The 17,041-nt window shown below is 46.7% G+C and overlaps 1 protein-coding gene across 5 annotated transcripts in view; it reads right to left on the minus strand.

The window, feature by feature from the left end:
* Positions 1-17,041, minus strand: part of DAPK1 (death associated protein kinase 1) — a 157,150-nt gene that overhangs the window by 61,535 nt on the left and 78,574 nt on the right. For all 5 annotated transcript variants that reach the window (XM_036433596.2, XM_036433595.2, XM_045580068.1 and 2 more), the window contains exon 3: positions 12,015-12,236. In XM_036433596.2, the coding sequence (XP_036289489.2) occupies positions 12,015-12,236 (222 nt within the window). The remainder of the gene's footprint in view (positions 1-12,014; positions 12,237-17,041) is intronic.

The raw sequence follows: 17,041 nt of genomic DNA on the forward strand, positions 1-17,041 counted from the left end.
TTGTGTGGACATATATTTCTGTTTCTCTTGTCTGAGGAGTGGAAATGCTGAGTCATATTGTAACTCCACACTGAATATTTTGAGGAATGGCCGAGCTGTTTTCTAAAGCAGCTGATCCATTTTATATGACACTACATTGCAGTAAATGGAAAATACCTCGGGTCTCCAGCAATGTTATGGAGAAATGTTCCAATTTCTCCCGAAGCCCCACCAACACTTAATGTCATCTGTTTTTTTTAATTATGGCCAACCTAGTGGATATGAACTGATCTCACTGTGGTTTTGATTTGTAGAGATACCTAATGAGTGATAATGAGAATCTTTTCATATAATTATCGAGCAGAGTTTTTTTTTTAATGCATTTTATTGATTTCTTACAGAGATGAAGAGAGAGGGATAGGGAGTTAGAAACATCGATGAGAGAGAATCATCGATCAGCTGCCTCTTGCACACCCTCTACTGGGGATATGCCCGCAACCAAGGTACATGCCCTTGACCGGAATCAAACCCAGGACCTTCCAGTCTATAGGATGACGCTCTATCCACTGAGCCAAACCGGTTTCGGCCAGCAAAGATTTTTAAGCAAGAGTGGTAGCTGTTTTGTATTAAATCTGGGGGTGAGTTGGATAGGTGAGAAGAAATGAGGATGATAATAAAGAGACTGACTCAGGGGCAGAACCCATGGGACTTAATGAAAGGCTGGCTGTGTGGCACAGCGGGGAGCCAGGGGAGAAGGGAGAGGCAAGGATGGTGCCATGGCTTTCAGTCTGGAAAACTGGAAGATGGTGATGCCATAAACCAAGCTAGAGAAGGAGAGGAAAGAGAGGGCAGGGGAGGGGAGATTATAAATTCAGTTTAGGGCACAGTAAGTATGAGGTTCCTGGGGGAGATCCATTTGGTGGAGATGCTGAATAGGCAACTAGGGAAGCAACTGTGGGGTTCCAGAGAAAGACCTAGAGATACAGCTCTGGATACCGATATATTGGGAGATAATAGCGATAGTTGAGGAATTCTGCAAATTAGGAAGCTTCGGCAAGAATCCTTTCAGTGACAAGCAGAAGGTGAAAAATGTAGATTAAAATGATCTAAAGAGGGGAAGAGAGTCAAGGAAGAGAAGGGGGCAGGCACAGGTTGCTTCCTATTTCCACAGAAATTCTTCCCATAGTTTCCAGTAGACACATGGAGGCCCAGGAGCTCGGAGACAACTCCCAACCCTTCAGAGAGGGACCAGCACCCAATGGGTGGAAGAGGCAGGATGAACACAACTCCAAGTTGCCCTGGCAACAGAGAGCTACCACCTGCAAAAGAACTAAGACATAGCCTTGGGCTATGTCTCCACTTCCTCATTCCAGTAACACTTTTAAAAAAGTGAAAAATTAGTAACACAAAAGGGGGGGGGGGGGGGGGGGGATGCTTCAAAAAAAAAAAAATGTACTTCCCCTCTAGAATCTGTGATGGGCACACACCGCCTTTGAGAAAAAAAGGGCATGAGATACAAGAGGTCCTAACTATTCAGTGATAAGTTTGTATTCTTCAGTCCTGGAGAGAGGTCACTGTGGGGCACCAGGAAGTTTGGACTGTAACTCCTCAGCTATTACAGCACCTGGGTTGAAGTGTTGGAAGGACCTGACACTAGAGGTATTTTCTATTTTCCTCTCCAGACCCATCTTCTATCCTTTCCCATCAGTTCTGGGTCCAGGGAAGCTGCACACAGAGACTGAGTAAAAAGCTTTCTCTGTCAATTGGCTTCTAGTTTGGTTTGGCCAACAGGCAGCACCAATAAGGAAGAGGGCTGAGGTCAACTTCACCTCCTCCTCAAGTTGCCAGGAGTTGGCTGAGTTCCCCTACCGAGGGCTCAGCACCTGTCAGCTGGTTCTCTCTGTTTTAATTTTTAAAATGTTTTATTTCCCTCTCTCTGTGAAGTTGTCCTTTCCAGGTTCCCCAAGCCACTCCCCTTCCTGCCCTACAGGTCTAAGGGTGGTTGGAGCTTCTTGCTATCAATAGTCCTAGGGTGATGTCCTGTCACTTGTTTTCTTATCCCAAAGACATTTAGTCAAGAATTGATGCCTAAGGCCCTAGCAGGTAGATTAGCATCTCACAAAGAACCTCGTCTCCATCAGAGGTCACCTTACTGGCTCTGGCCAAGTGAGGTACTTTCATCACATTGTCTCGTGCTTCTTGCTCTATTTGGACTGTCCACACTTTCATTGGGCCAAGCACAATTTAAGCGCTGTGGGTGCCAAAGTAGGACACAGTCTTGCCCTCAAAGAAACATATTAAGCCAAAACCGGTTTGGCTCAGTGGATAGAGCGTCGGTCTGCGGACTGAAAGGTCCCAGGTTCGATTCCGGTCAAGGGCATGTATCTTGGTTGCGGGCACATCCCTGGTGGGGGATGTGCAAGAGGCAGCTGGTCGATGACTCTCTCTCATTGATGTTTCTAGCTCTCTATCTCTCTACCTTCCTCTCTGTAAAAAATCAATAAAATATATTAAAAAAAGAAAGAAAAGAAACATATTGAGGGGGCAAATATGTACATTGAGCTGTAATGAGAGCCCTCACAAAGCCATCCTGGCCTTCATTCCCACAGGAACAGGAGCACATTCTCTGCCCCTTCCCGGCACCATGGAAATGCTAAGAAATGAGGGGCGTGAACAACATGGCTGCCGAAGAAGCAGCTCTGGAGACTCGGGAAGTTCCTCCAGGCCCAGGTTGGCTTTCAAAAGCTACTGAGTCACTGCTTGGAAATGGAGGAGGCCAACGGCAGCCCAAGGCCACAGGATCACAAGAAGCACTGCCCTAGGAGGTAGAGGTCAAGGTGACTGGCAGCCCTAGATGAGGAGGGGAGGGAGAGGGGCAGGCTGGGAACATGCTCTCTGCTCCAAGGTGGTCTCACTCACTCCTCCTGTCCCCGGGAAAGGTGACAGCTTAGAAAACATGGACGATGGGCCTTGTAGGCTAAGTCCTGTACAGGCTCAGCAGAAGTTAAGGACTCAAACAAAAAAGTTCCCTCCCCAAGAAGCTACTGTCTGAGAATTACCACCCTTCTATCTGGATAGGATGGGCTCAGCCTTCTGAAACCAGGATTGAATGAGATAACGCAAGGGAGCGGCCCCGTAGTGCTGACCCAAAGAGTCAAATGAAGTGCAGCTCCCTATTCTCCTCCCAGGCTCTGGGTGTGCAGAGGTAGCTGAGAGGGGCAGGGAGCCTCTGACGGGGACAGCCTCCACCACATGGAGAGGAAACAGGGGCCAGCAAGGAGAGGGAACAAAACAAGAGGGGAAGCCAGTATGTCTGAGGGGTCAGTTGGAGCCACAATTCCACCGAGTTCCTCCTGGGACATCCTCTCAAGTCATTGGTTATGGGGGTGGTTGGCCCAGACAAGAAGAGTAATATGATTTGTGTCATGGCTGTGAATCTCCAAGAGGAAGTGTGAACAGTTCTCAGGGATTTTGAGTCATAAGTAGAGTCTGCGGCGCCCAGACGAGGGTCTAAGAATGCCAGGACTGAGCTGTGGAAGTCCCTCGGGCGGGCTGGCGGCCAGGAATGTTACCCAGCTTACCAAACCTTAACGAGTATAGAGCTTTCTTGGAAATGAGCAAAAATACCTTCTATTTATAACCTATGGATACAGCAGAGAACATCAAGCCAGATATTAAATTATGACTATAACATAAACACTACAGATCCATGAGCTCAGATACCACATGTAGTCTGCTTTCATGATTTGCATTGCCCCGAGTTTTCTAAGACCAAAAATGCCCATCCAATAAACACCAAGGAAACACACTTTACAAATGAACTGGCAAGAAGTGCGGAGTGCGGGGAAGACGCCGTACCGACAGGGCTTTGTTTTCGCTCGAGAGAGAATGCCTGGATGGAAATTCACCTACTTTGTGTGCTTTAATTCTGTTGTGAAAGGTTGAGGCTGCTGCCAAATGCACTTTCAGATCTCTGTTCTTGCCTAATCGCAGCTATCTGAGGAGCCAGGTGCCAAAAGTGTAACTCAGAACAGCTCTTGAAATTACCTTGGTGAATAAAAACAAAAGTTCAAAAAGTCAAGAGAGCTGGCTCCAGCTCGGGGAAGAGAGAACAAATGTAGCAGCAAAAAAACCGCAACCATTTAAGACATCTGCGCACGCTATTGTGCCTCGTGAGGAACAGGAGAGGCACAGAAAGGGTGTGTGTGTGTGGGGGAGGGGGGGTGGCGCGAAGGCTTCCGGCATTGGATTCACCTCACTTACTAGCATCACTTAGGTCCCTATGACTGCCTTCGGCTTAGCACAGCTCTGTCACTCCTAAACCACCGCTTCCATAACCGTATTTGCTTCCCGAAAGGTTCTTGCAATTCTGGACTTGCTGACGGTGCAGCATGAACTGTCCACGTACATTCACTGTGCTGACAGAGAATGAAAAACATTCATATTCATGGCCCTACCAGTCTGCATCTCGGTTTGGTTAAGAGTGAGCCAACATACTGATCGTGCATAAAGTGGCCTAATAGTGCACAAATGTTTCATTACCACTCGGCAGCTGTTTGCCATGAGCAAACCAAATTCCACAAATTATTAACTCAGCCAAAGTCAAAAAGAGAGCTAAAAAGGGGAGTTGTTCCACAGGTATAGGGTTTCAGTTCTGCAAGTGGAAAAAGTCCTGGAGAGCCGTTCATTGCACAAAAAGGTGCCTACAACTAACACTACTGCCCTGTACCTTAACGATGGTCAATTTTATGTTGTGTTGTTTTTTTTAATTTAAGTTAAAAAAAATAACAGAATGCATTATTCATTCCATGCCCTTGCACTTGGCTACAACCACAGCATACTTCACCAATTAAAATTGAGTTTCCTGGAGAGAGAGAGAGAGAGAGAGAGAGAGAGACAGAGAGAGACAGAGAGAGACAGAGAGAGACAGAGAGAGACAGACAGAGAGAGAGAGAACACACTAACACATGCATGCTAGCTAAAAAGGGTTAATCAAGAATCTCCTTTAAATTCCAAGCAGAACAAATAAGGGGAAAATTTAGGGTTGGAGAACTCAAACTGGCTTGATTTCTTTGAAACAATGCACTATGCCATTAGTTAGGTGACAATTCTAGGACTTTTACTTTCAGTGTTAGCAGGGTAACCTTTCAGATGGGTGATTCCAAGCTAAGGTGACTAACCTGGGGCAGGCCTAGACAGGGTGATGCCCACTCCTGCCTCAAGTCAGACCCAGACCCGCCCACCCCTCTGCAGGGCTTCTCTGCCCAGGCCTAGGCCTGCAGGGAGTAAGAATCACACTCCACATCATTTCTCAGGTGCGACTTCCATGATTCCATGGTTTATTTTTAACCAGCTTACAGAATTTTCGAGTCAACTAGTGCAGTGGTCGGCAAACTCATTAGTCAATAGAGCCAAATATCAATAGTACGATTGAAATTTCTATTGAGAGCCAAAATTTTTAAACTTAAACTATATAGGTAGGCACATTGTTATTAACTTAATTAGGGGACTCCTAAGCTGGCCTTTGCTAAAAACTCAAGGGACCAAAGAGCCACACGTGGCTCATGAGCCGCAGTTTGCTGACCACTGAACTAGTGAGTCTGTATTACTTTGTGAGGGCTGCTGTAACACAGTACCCTACACTGGTGGCTTAAAACCACAGGAATTTATTGTCTCACCGTCCTAGAGGCCAGAAGGCTGGCAGTCTTAGTTCCTCCTAAGAGCTCGGAGGAAGTGTCACTCCAATCCTCCATCTTCCAATGTCACTCTCCCTCTGTCTCTGCCTTCCCACAGCCTTCTTACAGGGACACACCGGCCATATGGGATTTGGGGCCCACCTTACTCCAGTGTGACCCATCTTGAAAAGGAAAATGAGGGGGAAAAAGGAAAATGAGTGCTATTCAGTGTCACTGAATAGCACTGACTTTGGTTCTAGTTCAGTATCTGGTGAAAGCTGTAGTCTTACTTCCCCTCTCTGACTGACTTGGGCGAAGCTGCAGAACCGAAGCCCAGGGCCACAGCTGACTTGGGCAGAGCTGTGGGGACCCTCAGGGGCCCGCCACAGGAGGAGATATATAGGTCAGAGCTATTCAGGCTTTGCATCCGGGATTCCTCATTCTTAATTCGGCAGATCTGCGAAATAAAGGTTAAACTTCCCTCCCTGAGAGTGCTGGCAGATCATTCTCCCGTGCATTCTGCCACAATACCTTAACAATTACATGTGCAATGTCCCTATTTCCAAATAAGGCCAGATTAGGAGGTAAAGGGGATTAGAACTTCAACATAGCTGTGTATGTGTGTGTGTGTGAGACAAACATCAGCTGGAAATTTGTTTGAAATGCCAATTCTTGGGCTCCTCCTTAGATCTACTGACTCAGAAACTCTAGACATGCAGGTGATATATATATATATATATATATATATATATATATATATATATATATATATATATTTATTTTTTAACCAAGCCTTTCAAAGTGATTCTGATGTATGCTCAAGTTTGAGGACCATGATTTCAAATCATGCTGTACATTTAAAACATCATTTTGGCATGTGAAGTGCGTATCTTGCCCTTCCAACAGAATCGCTAGCCCTTCAGGGCTGTCTCTGACTGTATTTATCCTATTTTGCTTCTTCCACAGTTGTGAGCAACCAATACTTATTGCTCACATACATAAATAAACAAACAAACAGATAATGATTGCTTTGGCAGGCTAGAATCTGGAGGTCTGCAGGCCAGGCCACATGTGGCCTATAGACAGGTTTTATTCTTTCTGCCCAGGAATACTATGAACTAACTGCCAACTTAAAATAACGGGACTGCAGAGGGTTTTTTTGTTTTTGTTTTGTTTTTTAACTGCAAGATCGCTGGCCTTCACTGGATCTGAAATCCCACACAGCAACAACCAACTGATTGACAGCTGCCTCTCTGAGGTGGGGCCTCAGGGTGCCAGTCCTCACCACTCCCTGATGCCTCCCTGACACTGGGGCCTTATGCAGAGCAACGTCACTTACTTACATCGCCTATCTGGCCCCTAAAAACATTTAGATCTACACCATGCTGGAGAGAAGGAAGGCAGGTAGAAAAACGCATCTCTATCCACAGCCTGAAATACTTAACTAAGCATACTTAATCAAGCTTCTGAGCAGCAACTTCAGAAAAGGAATTCCAGAAGCCAGGGTCACTGAATAGCACTGACTTTGGTTCTGAGAGTTGAGCTTCATGTTTCACAGGACGAGTTATGAAATGACTACAGCATCGAGGATCAAAGGTGGGTAGGGCCCTGCCTGTGCAACAATGTGTGGGCGATCTATAACATGGCAAAGAGATTTTATGTTAGCATGATTGGGGAACAATGGATGGGAAGGGCAGAGGTCGTGATTTGGAAGCCCACACAGGCCTCCGTTGTGTATATGCTAGGCTGAGCTCCGATCGCCGATCAGCTGTGAAGACTATTGCCCAGGGAAGCAAGTAGGGGGAAAAATCAAACTTTAAAACTACGTTCAGGCTTACCTATAGTGTAAAAGGCAGATCCTGGACTAGATTTGACAGCTGTGCCTGTAACCCAGACACCAAATATTTGGAAAAAGGATAGGAAAGATACCATTTCCATGCACGTTTATGAAAAAGGGAGCGGAGTGGTGGTCTGGGGTCTCTTTACCTCAGAGGGGAGAATGGGCCTGGGGCTCAGAGTGGGGACTCACAGATCACAGTGGAGACAGGCACACGTTTTCAATGAGGCAACAAGCTTATCAGTAAGCCCCAGAAAGCTACCCTTGCCACGGAGTCCATCCCAACGCCGCACATTGGAGAAATACAGCTACTCAGAGGTTGCTGAGCCAGAGGGTATAGAGACATGGCCACTATAACATCCTAGGGGGGTACCTTCTGACAAATTCTTAAATTTTATTCTCTCCTTAACCACCATGGTACCTCAGCATTCTTTAGAAAGAAAAGAGATGGAATAGGTCACTGATGACTAAATCTTCCTTTAAAGCTGTTAGAATGTAGAACTGTGGGCGGAGGCAGGGTTCCATGGAATGTAACATCACGTGTGATCTGATCATAAATTCCTAATTGGGCGGATCCCGGTGGGTAGTCACGCCCCAGGCATATAACTTCTTTAGTAAAAGGCTTGTCTTTTTTTTTTAAATATATTTTATTGATTTTACACAGAGAGGAATTGAGAGGGACAGAGAGTTAGAAACGTCGATGAGAGAGAAACAACGACCAGCTGCCTCTTGCACCCCTCCCTCCCCCCCACTGGGGATGTGCCCGCGACAGGAATCGAACCTGGGACCTTTCAGTCTGCAAGCCGATGCTCTATCCACTGAGCCAAACCAGTCCCGGCTAAAAGGCTTGTCTTTGCCTAAAGCAAGCTCTGTCCGTTGTTTCTATGCATAGGTTAACACACCTTTGAAGGAAGCATACTGCCCTCCAGAGAGCACAGACTCTCCCGGTGGGGAAGGCACCGCCTCCTGAGGCCCCTCCAGCCCCTCCTCAGAGCTGCTCTGGGTGAGTTTGCGCACCTTTTATTCAAGGTCACCGCACAGCGAACTATGTGATGTTGTGAGCTGCTGTGTACCTCCTAGAATGGTTATAATGGAAAGCAAATTCCGGTAATACTGAGCGCTGGTGCAGCCACGGAAACTCTCATCCTTCGCTGGAGGGCCTGACAAGTAAACGGTGCAGCCATTTACCACGTGTCTTTTAAAGTTATACGCACACTTACCACGCGACCCAGCAATTCCACTCATAGGTGCGTACCCCGAGGCGATGAACATTGAGGCTCACACACAAGTCCGTACGTGAATGCTGACAGCAGCCTTATTAATGATTGCCAAACACTAGAAACAACCCCAATGCCCTTCAGTGGGTGAACGGATAAGCATCACCCAGCGGAGTACTGTTTGTGGAGGAACTCATGCGTAAATCTCAAAAGCCATGATGCTGTGTGAAAGAGCCGGTCTCAAAGGACTATATACTATACCTGTGGTCGGCAAACTGCGGCTGAGAGCCACATGAGGCTCTTTGGCCTTTTGAGTGTGGCTCTTCCACAAAATCCCACGGCCTGGGTGAGTCTATTTTGAAGAAGTGGCGTTAGAAGAAGTTTAAGTTTTAAAAAGTGTGGCTCTCAAAAGAAATGTCAATCGTTGTGCTGTTGACGAATGAGTTTGCCGACCACTGTCCTATACAAGAGACTTACTTAACATTTTCCAAAAGACAAATGGGTGGAGAATAGCTCACGGGTTGCCTGGGGGTGGGGATGGAGGTGGAGGGTGCGGGTGACTACAAAGGGATTAGTACAAGGGAGTTAGGGGACGATGGGACTGTTCGGAGTCCTGATTTGTGTGGTGGATACGGGAATCCACGTGTTAAGTCCCACGGATTTGTACTCCCCCCCCCTCCCCAACATCAAGTTGACTGTATGATAATTGACAATGTCACAGCACCGGCAGGTGGGCGTGAGGAGGGCAGTGACTGACAAGGTGTCATGGGTGCAGTCTGCTATGTAAAGAGGGTAAGGGACACTCTCAGTCACGGGGCACTGCCTGGCAATTCTCCGAAAAGACATAACAATTGTGATCAGTAACATTTCTTTTCCCGGGAATTTTGTATTCAAGGTCTCTTACAACAGCTTTAAGGGAGGACATTTAGGCTTAGAGAGGGTAAAGGATTTACCCTGATGTTGATCTCGGTTCTGGTTCTGTCTGGTTCCCCAGGGGCGACAGCCACGGTGTGGATTAAGCTGTGATTCCTCCCTCCCTTTTCCACGCTGCCCCTTCAGCAGTCCCCTTAACCCTCTGTGCTCTTTCCCAGTCCCACGCAGTGACTGGGGAAGAGAGGCTGTTTTGCCCTCAGGAGACATAGGGCCCTGTCTGGAGACATCTTTGGCTGTCACAGCGGGAAGGGACAATGTCACCGGCATCTGGTAGGTAGAAACCAGAGGTGCCACTAAGCAGCCTACAGTGTCCGGGACGGCCCCATGGAAAAGTAATGACCCAGCCCACACGTCACCAGGCAGATGCTCAAACCTCTTGGTTTACTCGCAGTGTTTCCCAAACTTTTGACATATGTGCACCCCTTCTATAATTTCCGTAACGCTGAGTACCCCTCCTACTCATGAGAACGTAGAATTAGGCGCAGCTAAGCACGGTGCAGTGCATATCCCCACCAAACGCCGGTGCAACACGTACCCCCACCAAACTCTTCCCGTGCCCCTGGGGGTACGCGTACCACACTTTGGGAAACACTGGTTTAAAGGAATGAAGAGAGGAAATATGTGTGAGCCAGGCGCGGTGCTATAGGCAGTTTTTAAATGCTATATATTGTCAAGTTTCTTTTGAGGGAAGTATTATTACCCCCAGTCTACAGTTAAGAAGGTGGTTGCTCAGACCCATAGACCGACGTGGCCAAACCCCAGTGAGGAGACAAGAAGCTGCGGCCGCCTCAGGCCGCGGTGAGGACAAAGCCCAGAGTTCCCACAGTGTGGTGCTGGGGTGGGCTGGGCCCTCCTCACCTCCATCTCCTCTCAGCCCTGAGAGGTCTGCAGACCAGGGGAGCTGCCGGGCTGGCGGGAGGGGCGTGTGGCCTCCAGAGGCTCTCAGGAAAGGCGTGGGCATCACTCCGAACCTCCCAGGGCTGGTGCTCCCCAGTGTCCTTCTGCATCACCATCCCTCCGCCCTCCGGGCACTCAAATCTCTCCTCTCTCCAAAGAGCCCAGAGACATCCCCAGCCAGCTGCTCCAGGACAGCGTCCTCTCTTCTCCCCGCAGCCGGTGCTGTGGGACTTGGGCACCCGGACAGCAGCCGAGGACGGGCGCCAGAACCAGGACAGCCGGCTCTGATCCACGTCCCAGGGGCAGGGTGGGCCTCAGACACCAAGCAAACTGCTTTCAAAACAAGTTTCCCAATCACCTCTGAGCAATTCTGGTTCAAGTTTACCCTTTCCTGTAATGCGTACCGGCTGTTCCAACAGCTGAAAATGTGTGTGTGTGTGTAAGACAGAGGGAGGAGGGAGAGACAGAGCAGAAGCAAGGGGGGAAAGAGAATGAAAAAAGAAGTAGAGAAGGACATAGAAGTAGAGAAGGACATTTTTTTCTCTCTTCATTTCCAAGCAATTTATTAAGCAGTCAGATAAGATAGCAGGAAAACAAAAACACTCGAGAAGCTTACTAAGGTTACTGAGTGGCATTCAATGTGTAATTGAGTTTTGTGGTCATGAAGCAAAGCAAGAACCAGTCAACACAGCGTTATTTTCCAGCAATAATTAGCTGCTCGATTTGAAGTGCGAAGGAGGTGGAGAATCGGTTTAATTAAGATTTTCAGGCTTGCTAGAGAAGTGAACCATTGGGAAGAGGGCCTTTAAACTTTATGGCATGTGCAAAAGAGGGATGTAGTGATGAACCATGAGCTCAAAATGAGAATATGATAAAGGGCCTGAAAATGTGATAGGACCAAAGGATTAGCGTCCTTGTTGAGGCTGGAGAATTGTTGGAGTGGAGGTTCTAGAGAAAGGGAGGTAGAGGACAGGAGGTCATGGTCACATAATGAGGTACTGAAGGTGATTTTCAGGGACCATGCATCTAGGGATAATGAAAAGTTCATGTTGTTATGCTGGTCAGTAGGTTAGGTGGGATAAAAGAAAGTAATGGACGTGAAGGGGTAGAGAAACTGAGACTCTGAAGTGCAAGGTGGATCATCCCTGTGGGTGTGGAAATCTCCAAAAACAGAATGGAAAGGCGAGATTTTGATGAGTGAACCATTACATGTCCTTAAGAAGGACATTTGTTCATACGTAAAAGCTTAACATAAAACTCAAAGAGCAGATAACCTCATCATAAGCAAAGAACCCTAAGACTGGGGAACACTTGCAAATCAGGCGGGAAGACATGAATGGTTTTCAAAATTACTTTAAATGCCGCTAAGCAGGCCACACATCCTAGTCACTCCTCCAACCTGGCAAAGCAGAGTCCCTTCTTGACCGGGCTGGGCACGGCCCCCCTTCCTCCCTGCGCCCCGCCGAGGGCACTCACAGCTCCAGGATCAGGATGACGTCCGTCTTGCTCTCGTACACCTCGTGCAGGGTGATGACGTTGGGGTGCTGGATCTCCTTCAGGATGCTGACCTCGCGCTCGATGTCCTCGCGGCTCACGCCCCGCCGGCTGGACTTGGTCCTCCGCTTCTTGATGAACTTGGCGGCATACTGCAGGCCCGTGCTCTTCTCCCGGCATTTCTTCACCACGGCGAACTGCCCGCTGAGGAGGGGACGGGAGGACAGGAGTCACTCACACATGCTTTTTGTTCATTAAAATACAAGATTCGAGCTGAAACCGGTTTGGCTCTGTGGATAGAGCATCGGTCTGTGGACTGAAGGGTCCTGGGTTCGATTCCGGTCAAGGGCATGTGCATTGGTTGCGGGCACATCCCCAGTGGGGGGTGTGTGTGGAAGGCAGCTGGTCGATGTTTCTCTCTCGTTGTTTCTAGCTCTCTATCTCCCTCCCTTTCTCTCTGTAAAAAAATCAATATAAATATATTTTTTAAAAAAATACAAGATTCAAGCAAGGATGTGCCAAGGGTGGGGACAGGGTGGGGAGGGGTGGAACACGATGGAATTGTGAGTAGAAAAGTCCAAATTGTGAGCAATTAACACAGTAAGGAGGGCTAGTTCTTAGTCTATTTCGGTTTTAGGAAGCCAGTTTCTTTATGAACGAGGGCTAAAAATTATTTTCTTGAGTTTTGCTTTGTTGAATCGGTAATGATGCCTCCACTTGTGTGCTGGCCTCCTCTCCCATTTCCGACCCGGGGACTGCGGGAAGGAGCTCCTGGATCAGACCTCACTCCCACAAGCCCTTTTCCTTGTGTGTTTAGGAAAACAGGAGAGGGAGATGAGGGAATTGGTAGGAAAATGTGTAGAGCCCTGACTCTGATGACATATTTCTAGCACTGACGGTTATCAACTGAAACGCCAGAAGAAAAATAAGCTACGGTTTTTGTTTTGTTTTTTCATACTTTGGGAATTGGTGAGCCCCATGGACTAGACATCTGCCGGCTTCTTCTCCACTACCCTCCTCTTCCTTTCCCAGTACCTTTATCTGGGGATTGTTGTGGTTCTAGGAAGCTGCCTCCATCCACAGGTATAGATACAGATCATGTGACCTGGGCTAGGCCAATCAGTGCACCATATTCTCCTGGCTCCAGTGATAGGCCCAGGAGCTAAGTAAGTCCTTCCAGAGAATGTTTAGACAGAGACTTTTTCTGAGACTTTCTGATCCCCCAAAACTGCTGGCAGACACCTTGGAACCATACGAAGAGCCACTCTTGGTTTAAAGCTAATCACATTGCAGAGACAGAGCCAGTAGAATGAATAAGACTAGGTCTGTGGTAACACTGGGAATGGCTAGATCAACCCTAGATGGAGACCACCCGCCTTTGGAAATTTCAGCAACATAGGCCAATAAATTCTCTTTACTGCTAAATGTTTTGTGTTTTCTATTTCTTACAGAGGAAAGTATCCTATTCATCCAGTGCCACAGCAAATAACCAGAGCCTCCTGTGCATACATAAAGGAATATCTATATATCTATATCTATATCTATATCTATATCTATCTATCTATATAAAAGCCTAAGTGACCATTACAACCGGTTGCTATGACAGCACTGACCACCGGGGGTAAACGCTCGATGCAGGAGCTGCCCCATTCGTGGTCAGTGTGCTCTCACAGCCTATCTCACAGCCTACCTCCTGTGGCCAGCCTACCTCCCGTGGCACCTCCCTACCACCCTCCGGCCCCCCTCCCTGCTGGCTGGCCCCATGCACGAATTCGTGCACTGGGCCTCTAGTTATAAAATAACTTGACATAATAAAAGGTTAAGACATAGTAGGCTACCCAGAATATAAGTGAAACAACAGAAAGATGCTTCCTGTAATGACCCTCACGTCTTCCCTAGTGCCCGTGGCAGGGTCGGTCCTCCCATCACAGGACCTGTCCGTTTCTTGGCACCCACTGGGGAGCTGCTATGCAGAGCATTATCACAGGTATTTTTCGCTAGTTTCACTTCCCTCACATGAAGACAAAAAGGGGAGAGAAAATCAAATAACTGTAATATCTTGATGCTAAAGAAGGGATATTTTAAAATGTTACTCATTTACTTGAGCAGCAGAAGGCCAGAGAAGAAAAAAAAAAAAAAAAAAAATATATATATATATATATATATATATATATATATATATATATAGTGAAGGATTATTTTTATGGCAGTATCAAATTTTCTGCATGACAGGTAATTAATGCCCTCTTTCCCCCTGCAGCAGGAGAGCAGAGAAGTTGGAGGATAAATCACACCGGAATGCTTGCACCGATCATCTGTAAACTCACGACCTTAAAGAGCCAGGGGGTCTGTTATTTGACTTTATTACAACCATTTTCTAATTTCTCTGGGGAGGGAAGTTCTGGGCTTTCTACCTATTGAGGGGTCGGGGGTGTGCTGCAGAGATGGAGAAAAGTAGGAACTCAGCCCTCCTTCTCACAGAGACCGCATCACGTCCCCCCCAGAGGGCTCTCAGGGGACCCCGGCACAGAGAGGAGGCAGAGTGCACCTCACAGGCAGGACCTCCAAACCAGAACCATCTGTGCTTGGGGGCGAGGGTGGTGGGCTGTGACGCCTCCCACAGGCTACAGGCACCTACAGGCACCGTGACTTATCTCAGGGGCTGTCATGACTCCAGGCAGACTGTGGTTTGAATGACTTTGCGTTAAAAAAACACCAAAAGTGCCAAAAATAAAATAAAATAAAATAAAATAAAATAAAATAAAATAAAATAAAATAAAATTTGCAGGCAAACCACAAAGAATTTAAATACAAGCCTAAACTTAAAGACTATCTGAGTGTGTTTTCATTGCCAAATGATCCATTGTTGACTGTTTCCCCCCTTTTAACTCTGTAAGATTCACATCATCTTCATTTCTTTTGCCAATGAGAAAGCCAAGCTTCGGAGGGATTTTTTTAAAAAAAATATATTTTATTGATTTTTTACAGAGAGGAAGAGAGAGGGATAGAGAGTTAGAAACATCGATGAGAATCATCGATCAGCTGCCCCCTGCACATTCCCTACTGGGGATGTGCCCACAACAACGTACATGCCCTTGACTGGAATCGAACCCGGGACCTTCCAGTCCGCAGGCCGACATTCTACCATTGAGCCAAACCGGTTTCGGCCAGAGGGATGTTTTAAAAATAGGTCTAAATCCTTGTATACATGCATATAAGTACAACCAATGGACATAAAACTCTGGGGAGGGAGGGTATGTATGGGAGGGAGGGAGGGAGGCAAGAAAAAAAAATCAATAAAATATATTAAAAAAAAAAAAAAAGAAGAAGAAGAAGAAGGGAAAGGAGAGGGAGGCAGAGTGACCAGGAGGACAGGTGCGGTGACATTGATCATCTGAAAGTCATAAGAGCAGCGGGTTGCCCTCATTGCTTCCTTTGAGGATCATCAAGAAAAGAGTAAAGAGAATAAAAGACTTGCTTGCAAAAAAAAAAAAAAAAAAAAAAAAGTCTAAATCATTCAGCAAGTAAGTTTGCATAATTCAGAAATAACTTCAAACCCAAGTGTAGTATTCGCTCCAAAGCTCTGGTCATTGAGCCAGGCTGCTATGCTGGGCTCGTGTCCATTTTGTTTGAGATATAAGCCATCCCCCTCTGAAGTTGCAGGACTTCATTCTAGGAAAGAGCTTTCTGGGGGGGCTGGGGGAAGGCAAAGAGAAGAGGTTTGTGGCTAAAACGTTTGGGCAAGGTAGCCTTCTTCTCGCCACCGAAAACTCATCAAGTGTTTGAATTAACGAAGCCATTGCTTGAGTATCCTTGTAGGTTCTCTGCCATAAGAGGTAAACCACATTTCGTGTGTGCTTAGGAAGCACGATATTAACAATTAGAAAGAACCACAGAAGCGTCTCAAGGTCAGGTGGCAAGCGATTGGTGAAGCATCTGTGTGTTGGAGGTCTTATGTATCTCATAGTGCGTTAAAAATGAACCTGTCAGCCCTAGCTGATTTGGTTCAGCGGACAGAGCACCAGCCTTCGGATTGAAGAGTCCCAGGTTCGATTCCAGCCAAGGGCACATGCCTATGTTTGCGGGCTCGATCCCTTGTGGGGGACGTGAAGGAGGCAGCTGATCAATGATTCTCTCTCATCATTGATGTTTGTATTTCTCTCTCCCTCGCCCTTCCTCTCTGAAATCAATAAAAAATATTTTTTAAAAATAACAACAACAGCAACAACAAACACCTGTCAAACTCTGTTTCATCCATTCAGGCTTTATTTTCAAATTCATTTCTTTGTGGGAGTTTTGCTTTCACTTTGGGAAAGATGGGGAGGACCAGAAAGTCAAAGAAGTTGCATTCAGGATGCAGGAAGAGCAAGTTGTCTGGGAGCAATTATTTTTTTCTGCCCGTGGGTTGGTGCCTAACCTAGGCTCTACCAGTTTCACTGCTGACTTTGATCCAGACACCATGTTAGTACAGGCTCTCACCCAGGAGTGCAGATTTAGAAAACACATAACAAAATAGCATATAATTTTTTGGGAGAATCGAAAGCATGCATCCACCCAGTACATATAACAGTTAAAAATTATTTATGGGAACTATGTGTTATCGTGCATTCCCTACATTAATGCTAGAAACAGATCTGGCTTAAATCAAAACAGCTCAATAAGTTTCAACTCTACCCTCCTTCCAAGTCTTAGCAAGAAGGTTTCTAATTAACACAAAATAACTTTTACTTCTGAATTCACATGCCAACCCCCTGGCACAATGACAGTGCTGGCTTAGGAGCCAACTACTGTATTTTTCCTGAAGAGCCGTGCTGACAGAGTGGCAGCAGCTGGGATCCTGGTAGAAAACTGAACATACAGGTCTTAAATAAGAGGTGATTTTTCAAGGATGAGTTAACTTGGGTAATAATTCACATTTATGGCAGAGGAAAGACCCTAAAGAGTTTGTAGACTAATGGGAGAGACAAGCATGTACCACTAGAATGCTGGATGGGCCATAAAAAGGACGT

This window comes from Pipistrellus kuhlii, unplaced genomic scaffold (genome assembly GCF_014108245.1).
Source record: "Pipistrellus kuhlii isolate mPipKuh1 unplaced genomic scaffold, mPipKuh1.p scaffold_m20_p_12, whole genome shotgun sequence".
NCBI lineage: Eukaryota > Metazoa > Chordata > Mammalia > Chiroptera > Vespertilionidae > Pipistrellus > Pipistrellus kuhlii.